The sequence below is a fragment of the Platichthys flesus genome, chromosome 5 (assembly GCF_949316205.1).
Source record: "Platichthys flesus chromosome 5, fPlaFle2.1, whole genome shotgun sequence".
Lineage (NCBI taxonomy): Eukaryota > Metazoa > Chordata > Actinopteri > Pleuronectiformes > Pleuronectidae > Platichthys > Platichthys flesus.
The window spans coordinates 5,412,952-5,426,211 of NC_084949.1; the positions used below are offsets into that span (position 1 = coordinate 5,412,952).

The 13,260-nt window shown below is 40.0% G+C and overlaps 1 protein-coding gene, 1 long non-coding RNA gene and 1 other non-coding gene across 3 annotated transcripts; 1 reads left to right on the forward strand and 2 right to left on the reverse strand.

The window, feature by feature from the left end:
• Positions 1-5,149: 5,149 nt before the first annotated feature.
• Positions 5,150-5,965, reverse strand: LOC133954463 (uncharacterized). Its single transcript, XR_009920787.1, has 3 exons — positions 5,876-5,965; positions 5,619-5,800; positions 5,150-5,538 (listed from the first exon to the last, which is right to left on the reverse strand). It is a non-coding gene; the product is annotated as an uncharacterized LOC133954463 (long non-coding RNA).
• Positions 5,966-6,110: 145 nt separating this feature from the next.
• trnaq-cug (transfer RNA glutamine (anticodon CUG)) lies at positions 6,111-6,182 on the forward strand. Its single transcript has one exon. It is a non-coding gene; the product is annotated as a tRNA-Gln (tRNA).
• Positions 6,183-6,967: 785 nt separating this feature from the next.
• Positions 6,968-12,245, reverse strand: exosc9 (exosome component 9). The gene is made up of 12 exons (XM_062388835.1): positions 12,070-12,245; positions 11,040-11,134; positions 10,739-10,858; positions 10,497-10,599; positions 9,686-9,823; positions 9,298-9,380; positions 8,923-9,055; positions 8,672-8,760; positions 8,433-8,579; positions 8,122-8,312; positions 7,831-7,909; positions 6,968-7,718 (listed from the first exon to the last, which is right to left on the reverse strand). The coding sequence occupies exons 1-12, from the start codon at positions 12,133-12,135 to the stop codon at positions 7,667-7,669; spliced, it is 1,296 nt and encodes a 431-aa protein (XP_062244819.1). The 5' UTR covers positions 12,136-12,245; the 3' UTR covers positions 6,968-7,666.
• Positions 12,246-13,260: the final 1,015 nt, after the last annotated feature.

Here is a 13,260-nt window from a genome sequence, read left to right on the forward strand (position 1 = left end):
CAGCTAACATATGAACATGCCAGAGCTCTGATTCATGCACACGTTACATTGTCTGAAGTGGGGCTCAAAAGCTGCAACCTTCTTTGTTCGTATGTTCACAGAGACATTCTGTATGTGGAGGGTGTGTTGTATTTTCAGTACCAGATTTCCGAGACTGCAAATATTTCTTAATAGAGCTGTAATGCTGTCATAACAACTGTTATGCTACCATGTTTACATGCAATTAATGAATTGGTGTTTATAACAAGTCAAGCAGTGGATTGTCCTGGTGGTACGTTTCTCCTGGGGGTGAATTGCTCAAGATGTAATCTGATGAACATTATGAAAAGAAATCTGGCTTGTGTAGACTGGTAATATCTATGAACAGGTCAAATTTGATGTGGATCTGAATAATGATCTGGATTATGTTACCACAGTTAAGAGCAATAGCTGGTTTTAATCACAGCTGTGTCATGTGTTGACTGGTAACTGGTAAACGTTGTCATTACTCAGGTAAAATTCCACAAAACACAGCATATATATAACGAGGTGCTTCTCTCCAGTCACCAAGTGTTAGCTCAATATTGGAGCTGGTGGGTTTCTCTACAATATTGTATGGTCTGGACCTAACTGTTTAACGTGCCTTGAGAGGAGCTGTGCAAGTTTGCCAAGTTGTCACAATAGACTATCTGAACCTTGGAATTGCGGTGGAGAAAGTGCTCATACAATGAGATATGCAACAACAGAAACACAAGGACACAGTGACATGATGTGAGGATTGAAATGCATAAGGGAGAATCTCTCATGCAGAAGGCCAATATACTGTAGTCAAAGCAGCAGTGAATAAATACTACAGCCCTCAGGAGGAGCTGATACTACAGTGCCAAAGATAGGTTTAGGAGCTGCTCTGACAAAAAGTGGAAATCCTCCAGCATTTAAAGAGACCATCCTCAAAACTGAGAAAGAATGTGTGGCTGTTGTGCTTGGTGGGAGAAAGTTCCACCGGTAGGAAGCCATTCCTGAGCAAGAGACCAAGGCTCCAGAGAAATGACAACAATTATAATACAGTATACGTTCCTGGACATGACATGGTGCTCCAAATACTTGGGGCAGAACATACTTAGCAGAGGGTAGCACTAAGAGGCCAGGAGGAGCTGAGATTGTTTCCATCCCCAGCTACTCCGTTCTGTGTACAAAAGAGTTTTTTGGCAAGACACTGATCCCCATATCGCCCCCCGGCTGTGCCAGGAGTGTATGAGTGTTATAAAAAAGTGCTGCACACAGATACCCTGTATGAATGAGTGTGTTTAATGCGTCAAGGGCTAAACTGCTCTAGAAAGAGCTTTGAGCGGTCATCAAGACTAGAAAAGAGCAATATAAACCCAGAGAATCCTTACCATCTCAGAAGAGAGAATCAACACAATGATATGCTAAAGGATTGATCAAATTTATTCAGAAGGAGAAAAGAAACAAAGAGCAACATTGAGTTAGAAGTGGTTGATTGTTCAGGATTCATCTTAAAGGAAGAAGGTGTTCGGAATGGTGTTCATTCCGGTCACCTCTGGGCAGAGGGATGCCTCCAGCGGGCCAGAGAATGTGTTTACCGGCAGAGTATGAACATACTGTTGTATGAAGACACAGAGCAAAGGATGACATGTAGGTCAAAGTAAAAATGAAAGAGATACTACACCCATATCATCCGCAAGGTTGGTATAGATTTTATTGCATGACTGTTTATTACTTTTCCAGCTTTTGCCAACAGATGGAATAAGATATCAGCGGTTTAGCGAATTTTGAGAGTTTTGATACCTCTTCATCTCGGTTTCCACAAAGCAGTGGTGGATCTAGGATTCAGGCCAATTTTATGTCCAATATCCATCACAATTACTGATTCAGTAAGATGCACATTTAAGCCATTCCTTGTTTACTTTACCTGTCACAGAGCAACAGTACCACAAAGTCAGTATTGATGAAGAGCTTGCCGATAAAAGCCAGAGCAGCAGCAAAGCCTTAGCTGAAACACTGGGTCACTGCAACACACCCAGTTAAGGCCTGCAATCAGGCCGGGTTGAGGGACGCTGACAGGAGTCCCCATTTTCTGGAGTCAGAGGTTAAACACAGCTGATTGACAGTCAACGATGGCAAAGCAAATACAAGAGCTAGAGAGCAAGAGATGTGTTCGCACACACTTTTAGGGAGGCATCATTAGAGGTCAGGATTTTGCACCTAGTATTTCTGTCCTTTTAGATTTTATGGTGTTGCTGATTGTATAATGTTTTAAAATGAGAGTAGAGCAATAAATCACTGCCTCCACAGCACATATCACAAGGATGGCACTCAGTAGATCATATATCTCCACGAAGACACACGTAGGTGCAGGCCTTTGGTTCCCGGCTGGGCTCTGCTGACCTCTCCTGGTTTCTTGTGATCACAGCAGTGCTTGCAGGGAGTCCTGCAGAGGTGATAGTGAAGCTGAGAGGAGGGGCCTCAACGTTTTGGATGCCATAAGGGTTGACTCTATGAGCATTTCTACTTGTAGATCTGGATCCTGTTGAGTTGCCAATGTACTTTCCTTGACTAACTACAAGTTGATGTGGGTTAGTGCTTCAATGATCTGAAGATTACCTACTTAAAGAAAAGGATACGTTGTGCACACCATCCAGGTGACGGAATACTATGAGGCAGACGGACACAATATTTAAAACCCAGCAGCAATATAATAATTTGAGCAGTGATGGGAAGTTATAACGTAGGGTTCGTTTCATTAAATATTTTTCTTATTTACATTTACGAATAAGTTAACATTATCTGTTTTACGTTTCTTTTTGTTTGTTTGTAATAGAAGCAACCATTTAGTTTTTGTGTGTATCCAGGTTTTTTGTTTTAACTTTCTTTAACATTGTGAGAGGGTGATTTTCAATGTTTTCGTTGATTTCTCTGATTTTAATTCATGTCTCTTGAAAAAATCTGTAATGATTACGGGAATGAAAACTTTGAGTTTTTAAGAGATTTATGAAATCCAGATCTATTGAATTTAAATGCTGTTTCATACGTGGACCGTTAGGCCTTGGTGGAGGTATGTACTCTCCTGAGTAACATTCCAGTTCTTTAATGTCATTAAAAGTCATCGATAAAGAGAGGGCAGGTAACATTAGATCCCGCCTACTTCAGTCAGAGTGAACCTGTAGCAGGTGCACTCACCCAACATGGATTTACATTAAGGACTTATATTTTAATATATTTAAAATCAAATGCTTTTGCTTAAGAAGAAAGGTTAATCTGGTATTTTTACTTTTACTCGAGTACATTCTTGTCTATTTGTAATTTGACAAGTACAATTTCTCCACCACTGTAGTTTACATGAATACAAATTTTCTTTAGTTCATATGAACCATAGCCAATATATCAGATGTTCAGGAGCTGCTTAGAAGATCACTTAGTTTTCTTGATGTCACCCTGAGCCTGAGAAAATGTTCATTACCATAAGAAGAAAAAGCATAAAGTGAAAAATTATTGTGATAAGTTCAGCACATCTTTCTCTGCATTGAATGAGGCATTTTATTCGTTATTTGAATGAAATGCTTTGAATATGTCTCAATTTGTTCTCTATGGTGGACGATACATGACTTATGTATAAATAAATACATAAATAAATGCATAAATAAATAAATACAGAAATAAATACAGAAATGTATAATAGAAGTTAGTCAAGGTTATTTTTTATTGGAATGATTTCAGTGTCAGTTTTCCTGACTGTGACCGTCACGTCTCGTGTTGCACTGAGCACAACATGCTGATGAGTAATTTTTCATGATGTTTAAATGCAGCCTCCTAAACTCTGGAGCAAATCAAACAAACACAAAGTGACTTCATGTGCTGATCACACAAAATAAAAGTTGGAATAAATGTGGAAATAAATAAATAAATGTGGAAATAAATGCAGAATTAAATGAATCAGTGTCTTAAACTTATTTCCACATTTATTCCAACTTTTATTTATTCCGTGATATATTTCATTTTCATTTTCAGTGTCCTTATACTAATGAGAAAGGCGGGCCTAACCTCATTCTCGAGCAGGATTGGTCAACTGAGCTACACACACACACACAGCCCCTGCGCTCCGCCACACTCGCTCAGAGACACAGGCAGTGACTGAGACTTGAGCTCTTCACCGTGAAACAGCCGCTCAGTGACTTTGTAGAACAGTGGAAACAGTGAAAACACAGAGTTTCTCTGTTCACATCTGCTCAGAGATCAGCGGCTTCATGATCAGAGCAGAAGCTGCAGGTGGTTTGTACCAAGCTGGAGTTTCTGTTTCCTCCTTCTCCTCTCGGCTCGCTCATTGTGCTCAGTACAACACGAGACGTGACGCTCACAGTCAGGACTACTGACAGCTAAATCATCCCAATAAAAAATAACCTTAACTGACCCTCTGAACTTGAACTAGTTCATTTTAAGTGTGAACTGGCTCAACGCTGCAAACAGCTACTGGACACCAGTCACCATTGAGAGGCAGAAGTAGTAGGACTGGATCATTACACTCCTGTGACCAATCCTGCATGAGACTGCGGTTAGGCCCGCCTTTCTCATTAGCATAAGGACACTGCAAATGAAAAGGAAATGTATCAGGGAATAAATAAATGTGCAAATATATTTAAGACATTTCTTTTGGTATTAACATTTATTTCTGTATTAATTTCCTTTTTTATTTATTTATTTATTTATGTATTTATTTACTTATTTTTACTTAAGTCATGTATGGTCCTCCATACACTGAAACATATCACATACCAACTGAATGACGGATATGATACTAATGTGGCATTCGACGTTCGAGGAACCAATAAGATGAAGTTTTAGTTGAACTAGTGACAAGTTGCCAGCAACGCCACCCCAGGAATTTCACCTGGAGAGTTAGATTAACCTTAAAGTTAAAGCACACAAGTTCATTACTAATGAAAGCTTGAGACTGGGTCCAGCATACAATTTCAATTCCTTTTAATATATATAATCTTTAAACATGACTTCGCAATAAAATATGTTCACCCAACCACACTAAAGCGAACACACACACACACAACACAAAATACAAAAAAAGGGAGGGCAAATAACTAAATGGGGTTTAAATCAGGGTTAAATCACTTCAACCCACAACTTAAACAAACTCAATAAATGCAAACAAAAGAAAACTAACAGAGAAATTAAATCAAAAGTAATGGAGATTTATCCAAACTGATAAATCCAAATAAATAGGTAAAGCAATTAAGCCAAACCAAAATAACTAAGAAAACGAATTAAACCAAAAACATGCAAAGCAAACCACAAAACACAAATAATATCATCAATAAGATCAGTTAGAAGTCGGTTAACTGAATAGATTAAGATGAGACTGAGGATGAGGCAGCAGTCACCATACTCGGTGGCAGGTACAGCACAGTAGAAGATGCAGGATGGATGTGTTGGCTATATAAGCCAGTGGGCAAAACAGCAGCCGGCCAACAGCAGCGTGAAGAGGGGGGGGAAACGTGCTGGCAGAAACCGCCCACACACACGTCAACCCTGCCATAGAAAAATACATTTGTTCTAGAAGCTGAACAACAACTGTGGTAATTTGAGTTAGCGTCATCTTATCCACATACCGTCAGGAGTTGAATGAACATCAAAGGGGAGGAAGGGGATCACTTGCGTCGAGCAGCACAATTACGTGCAACTCGATCGATCAGCTTATCGCTCCCCGCTGCAACCGGCAGAGGAGGAAAACACTCGCATGCCCTACAATTGGGGCCGATACGGGAGAAGGAAGACCCGGCCAATGAACTGCCTGAGGGATGGAAGCCAATGTTGAGGACTTGTGCAAAGTTTAGAAGGTACACAGACGCAAACAACTACTACATACCAAACAACGGCGAGCTGCACGACCCAGCTGAAAAGGCGATCAGGTGAGGCGGCCAGGTGTGGTGATAACAGGAGGCGGGGCAGTCTGTCGCTCCAAGGCAAGAGGGCTCCCAGTGCACAACCACTCACCTTTGTAGGCAGCGCAACCAACCGTGATAGGCCGGTACTGCAGCACTAATTAAAGGCCCATCCTGCTACACTAATATAATGTAGACTTGGTCGGTGTATTACACATCGGTTCTATGGTGTAATGGTTAGCACTCTGGACTCTGAATCCAGCGATCCGAGTTCAAATCTCGGTAGAACCTGGCTTTTCTTTGGTGGAAGACCGCATTTAAACGACGACTTTATAGAAGTATTCATGCGTGACTTTACTAAGTTGTATTGAATTCGGCTGCCACGCTGTTTGCCCCAGACACTCCAAAACTTTGACTCAGACCTTTAACCCGTCTCGCCACATTGGGAAATATTTGGGTTAAATATCCTTTGATACCATTTCATATAAAGCAGAGTTCTGTTGTTAAAGTTCACTTTAAACATCAATACATTTGAAGTAACTGGTGACAAATTCTTCAATTGTGAAAACAAATTAAACTACAGGAAAAATTAAATGCCTCCAGTGTCCGAGATCCACGATGTGTAATACTAGACTCAAAACAGCATAATTTACACTGTGTTGAAACAATGTCCTATGTGATCTTCCTCCTAGTTTCTGATGCAGAAACTGCAGAGCATGGTACCACACATCAAGCTTAGGATCAACTCAATTTCAGGTAACAAAAATAATGTTGCCATTTCAGATATTAATACTGTGATGGAAACCTAACTATCCATATTAGATTCCTTTCCTCAAGATACTTGGGAGACAAACAGCAGCTACTGTGCAGTACAGTGTTACGTGGACTCAAACACTCATCCACCCCTCCTTTGGCATGGTGGTGAGTAAATAATGACTGAATTTTTACTTTAGCGTGAACTATCCCTTTAAGGTTAAATCCGGCATTAATGCTGTTAATATTTCACATTCCAGTCACTAATTGGGCTTTCTGGCAACATAAACATACCATAGGAAAGAAGAGAAAAAAATCAAAAATCTTACAAAAACCAAGATTTATTAATTTTCTTTTTTCTCTCGATTCACAATCTGAACCTCAGCCAATATTATTCTTACCAAATACACCACTTAACAAATGCTACAGAAAAGTTGCAACACATCTAAGCGGAGAGTATTTCTTTAATAATAACTTTTTTTACATAGTTTCATGAGTCTAAAAAAACAGGTGTAAGAAATCAAAGGAGTTTTTTTGTGAAGGAAATATGCTTTTGAACCAAACGACTTCAAATAGAAGTAAACCAGTTCTCAGGTTAACACTCCAACATTGTGATGTATATACATTTGAGTCCAGTTCTCTGTTACAGCAGACGGATCATTTCCAACCAGGATGGTCTTCATCATGAGGAGGTGCTGCAGTACGGTGGCCAAGATGTCTCACACCAGCGTATTATCAGGGAACATGAAAGACACAACCACCACGGATGTGAGCGACAATTGATGTTGACCATTAAAATGAGCAGAGTTCCTCACTACAGTCAAGAGAGCCGTTCTTTGTGAAAACCATAATGACAGCTCACTTGGCCCATACATCCACGACTTGACCGCAGGAAGTAACTTGTTTCATTGTCAACCTCTGTTTTCCCAGTGATGTACTTGTGTGAGCTGTCTCAGCTTCCGTACTGCAGAGCCACTGCTGCACATGAGTACAATGAGCACAAATGGCTCCTTAATTCATTATTATTGTCTTTTCTTGTTTGATGCCTTCTGGTGCAAACTGGATTCTGTATTTCTGAAAAAAATAAATAAACATGTGACCTTTCTTCGTAACCAAATACAGTGTTTAAATATATAATATATTTATATGTAAATCGATCCTAAGCTCGATCCTAAGCTCGACTTACTTAGGATCTTGGTCAGGTTTCTCTGGATGAAGTATGACCACTTCCTCCTCTTCGCTGTCAGATATTTCAACCACATCTCCTATAAGATATAACACATTCACAATTGATGTTTTCATGTTCACCAAAACAAAACATACCGAATAATTATTTATTATTAGCTAACATACATAATATTTAAATATGTTTGGGGGATGCTTGTTTTTGAGCTTTGCTTTGCTTTCTTAGCAGAAAGGTTATTTTCTTGTTTATCTATATAATGTTTACATGAAATCAGATTAAAAAAAGAATTACCTCCATCGCGCTCTTCTTTTTCATACTTTTCCTCTTCCATCGGTGATACCCTTCCCTCCTGTTCTTCAGCACTGTTGTCACTTCCCTCATTTTCATCCTCCTCCTCTTCCTCTTCCTCCAGGCCCCAGGTGTTCTGCAGCCCCTGCCCTACCTGCCCCACACCTGGGACAGGCACCACCGGGGATTGTACCCTGGTACATGTGGTTAAGGAGCAGCAGTGGATATAGGCAAATGATCGGGGGGGGAAAGAATAATTACACATTTCCGTGCTTGATATACTTCAGTTGACATTCAGACTCAGTTTAGGATACATCTGAGGTGGGACCTCGGCTTTCTGGACGATGTCATTGGCCCTCTCTGTCACGTGCATAATTTCCATCGGAGTCTCGTCCATTTTCAGAGCTGTGATTCGCTCCAGAGGGATAGACTCTGCAAAACCACACCTACCCCCCGCCTTCCTGCAAATGTTTAAAATTCTGAGTTGTTATCTTCAACATTGGAGTGTCCAGCGTTTCACTCTTTATTAGGGAGAGGTGATGCTACTGCTCACCTGGCTTTCTTGTCATTCTCCAGGGCTTTGCCGATGAGCTCTGTGATTTCAGACACTTTGACACTGGCGATTTTACTGCATCTCATAACCTTTAACACCAAAGACAAATATTTACTTGACATGATATGTGTGTGGAGAGCAGCCTTTCCTGGAATCATAGCAGTTAGTAAAATGCCTCTCAAACACAACTGATCTTCTTCACTTCAGCTTCTATGATGTCAACTCAATACTAATATTCAGAGTCTGTTCACCTGGTCCTTTAGCAGCATGATGCCCCCGCTGGACTGGATGGAGCAGATTTCTCTGTGTTTGTTCATAGCGATCATCAGCAGGCCATCCATCACACGCTCCTCTCGCTCACAGGGGTCCACCAGCAAATATGTTCTGTAGAATGAGTTCATCATTTACATTTTTTTTAAATCAATATTATTATTGAGGATTTCATGACTTCTGAGTACATTTTTATAACTACGGCTCTGTCTGCTTATAATGTATTGCACTTATCATGAGGAAATAGCACTAGAGAATACACTTTATTTTTACTTCATCTCAATTTGAACTTGGAGATATTATTCTTGATTATATCACTGAAAAGTGTGGAATTAAAACTGTCTGAAGCACCTCACCCTTGCTGGAAGAAGGAGAAGCTGACACTTATGGGCATGTGGTAGATACTCAGAGGAATAGGGTCTCTCTCCTCTTGACTGTACTGATGGAGCACAACACAGAGCAAATACAAAAGTTACAACAAGGTCAGAGAAGAACAAAGATCCCTGTGAAAAGAAAACTGTTCTCACGTTAAATCTGTTTGTGTTGTTTGTTTGTTTTGGCCATACAAATATGTGTAAACAAAGCACAGTTCATGATTGATCACAAGTTATCTGTGGTACCACTGTAAGTACCATCAGTACAATCGCATGACGGAGCAGTTTGGGGAAGTAAAGTAGAGACACTGTATCTTGTATCTTGTATTACTCTCTGCGGCTGCTGCTGCTGCTGCTGCTGCTGACTCACCACTGTGACTTCATCTCCCTGGATGCTGACATCAGGGCGTCTGAAGTGGCACAGAGCGCTGATGGCTGCAATGCTGGCTGCGTCCATCAGGTTCCCGTCATGATTCAACAGGTGAACGTCCACCCGGATCTTCCACACCTAATTTCACACACACACACATGCACAAAATCATTACCACAACTCTCTTCATTTGTTTGTGTGCATGTGTTGACAAAAAGATTGAATGGAAAACTATTTGTTATTATCATGTTTGCCCCTGGCCAAATCCACGACTAAAAGCAGGTGATTACTATAACCAAATTGTGGAGCTTCTGAATGATAATCCCAGGATTTGAGGGAAAGATAACGGCGGCTTTGAATATATAGGATATATCACACACCACACTCGTCCTGATCCAGTCGCTCTCATTCACTCTCTTTCACTGAACACACCAAAACACAATCTCACTAGCATAAACAATGTCATCGAACATATGTGTTAACTTCGACTGGGTGAAAACAACAGAATGTATAAACTTGGATAAAGTATGGAGAGCCAGAGGAGATGATGGGGCGCGCTCGGTTTCGCTCCACTTGGTTGTCACAGAGACACAGAGAGGAGCAGTAAGTCACTGGCAGAGCCAAATTATTTAAACGGCATTTGTATAGGAACGATTCTGTCCCATGCTTTCTGATCCATATAAACGGTTGATCACTATTTGTTTTATGCTGGATGTTATAATGGATTTTCTTAAAATGTAACATACTCTGTGTGTGTGTGTGTGTGTGCGTTTGTGTGTGTGTGTGTTTGTGTGTGTGTGTGTGTGCTTACCTTTTCTCCAGAAACCACACACAGGGACTCAGTATCAATGCACTTGGAGTTCCTAAGGCATCTCTCCAGCTGTCTGTTCAGCTTCACTGATAATTCTGACTGTCTGGAGGGAAAGAAAAAACACACAGGTGATGGGCACTTCCTGCAGGAACAGCTCCATCTGCTGAAACTCAGACAGTACAAGTCCTATACAGCATGTAATGCAGTAAAGTAAAAACACAATCTCTGTAGTTTTTCCTAACCTGCCCTGTTCGAACGCTGGTGAGGCCATGGGTGACAGCTCGATGTTGAAGAACATGATTCCCTCATTTGGTCGATTCTCTTTTGGAGCCACCAGCTCACAGGAAACCTGACCCATGACCCTGTGGAGCACATTGATACTCCGCCATCACATTATGTTAAATAGATATAATTCTAGTGAATTCTCAATATGAATTGGAAAGGGAAATTTTTCATTTGGAACCTCATGAAAGTTAGACCTTCAACAGTGATGGATTCATCAGGCAAACTCAAAAATATTTTGAAAGATCTGATCCTATGTACCTTGTTTTCCCCAGATCCACAAAGCAGCTTCCATAGTCTGTGCCAAACGTGATCTTTATCTTTCTGTAGTCGTAGGTCTGTCTTCCATCCAGGCGCTGCAGGGAAAAGTTCAGTGGTAAAGAAAAAACACTTTGTAACTGCAGAGAAGAGGCACTAAATGAAGCACGGGACATCAGAATCCGGTCTTTGTACTTACATATAAAAGAATAGAACAGAGAACAATAGAAAGAATGGTAAAAAAAAAAACCACTACATCTTATTGTGGTAGGTAATCTGAACTGTACTGTACAATAGCATGTGAAAAAAAGGGAGAGTATAACGTTTACTGGAAGCACTAATGACCAACACCATAAAAGTATACACCCAATGAAAGTAGGGGTCAAAGACAACTTTTCTTTAATCATGTGTGCAGAGTTGTTATCCTATGGGAACAAGTTACTATCTTTTGTGCACAAGATAAATAAGTTGTGCACACAGAGTTAATATATGCATAGTAAAGACAAGTTGCATTGACATCAAGAGTTTTTTTATTTCATAACACAGTCCTTCTGTCGCCTGAGCCTGTTGTTCTTCAGTGTGAACAGCAACAATCCCGTGTCTCTTGTATAACATTCCCAGGTGAATATAAAACTTTATTAGCTGAGTTTTCTCAAACCTAGAGTACAAATCTGGTGACTGTGTGCATTTGATGGATTAAAACCCAAACATCTTCTTAGAATTAATGTCTTTGCTATCCACAAGATAATAAGATAAGGTGATAAGATGAGACTAAACTTTATTAATTCAAGCACCGGGGGAATTCAATCGTTACAGCAGCAGGCAGGTCAGAGTGAGGTAGACAAGAGAATACAGATATATATATTATTATAAGTCAATAGAATATAAATAGTAAAGTGTTTCTAAATACGAGATTTTATGGAAGAAACCTGACTTTTGTAGATTCAAAGAAGTAAATGTATCGCGTGCATAAGTCTGGTTCAGTTACTAGTAAACAGGACCAGTGAGAAGAGACGTAGTTAAAACTGCTGACCTTCTTCTCCTGGATGGCTTTCAGCAGGAAGTCCCGCTCACAGTTGGACAAAGGTGTGTCCTTCATCCTGACTGCAGTGGCTCGGCCTGTATTCAAATAATCTTATTCGCCACAGCGCTGCTTCAACCTGTCTATGGCTCCAACAAGCATGGAGCAGCCATCAATGTTTTCTCAACTCTAACCCGGAAGTGCAAAACCCGGCAATGCCAGCTGCAGCTTGCCAATTGATGCCAGTCTATTCGTGGTGTTACGGTACAGGCGGGAAGGACGAAAACACGTTGAATGTTTAATGTCCCTTATTATAGACGTTCTATTTAATAAGTAAGAATGATCATGGTTTTGGATTATTATTTGTGTGGTTTTTTTTTTAACTAATAAAGGACGAGTTGGCTCCATTGTATTATGAAAATCATAATTTGCTCATATTTAATATTATTTTAAAATGGTGACCAATAAACCACTAAATTATCCTCTTTCTTGATCATTGTGACCACCATTGTCTGTGTGTCAAGTTTCAAGAGATGTTACGGTAGAAACTTGAAAAGTACTCAAGTAAATATCTGAGCATGGGCTTTCCCACAAAGAGTGGAAGAGAGGCCGGCTGCACCAAGGCATAACGATTTTTCATTAGATTTCATTCGGTTCATTAATGCCATAGTGAAAACTTGGCTGAATTTCCCTTTGATTTCTCAAATTCTCAAATTTCTACCGTAATATCTCTTAACGTTCCCGAATGCCTCTACCGTAAAACCACAAATAGACGCAACACGACGGATCACATGATTACTGTTGAGTTAACCTGCGTGCGTTTATTCATTATTAGCCAGGTTACGTTCTTACCGTGCATATTATTATTATTGTTGTTGTTACTGTTGTTGTTGTTGTTGTTGTTGTTCTTATTATTATACTATTACTGTAGTATAAACCGATATAAAGCTTTTACTTTGAAATCACGCCGTACATCGTGGGTTTCCGGTGCATTCAATGACTCATCGTAAAGCCATTTTAGAGGATTTCTGAACATGCGAATGCACATCACACATTACATTATAATGCTTGTTTCAGTATAAAATAATGGATTTATTCAGCATGTACCACTGCATTTTACACAAGTAATGTTTTTGCTACCATTCATATTTCTGTCTATAGTGAAAGGTGAATATTATCTTTATTACATTTGAAAATGTTGAT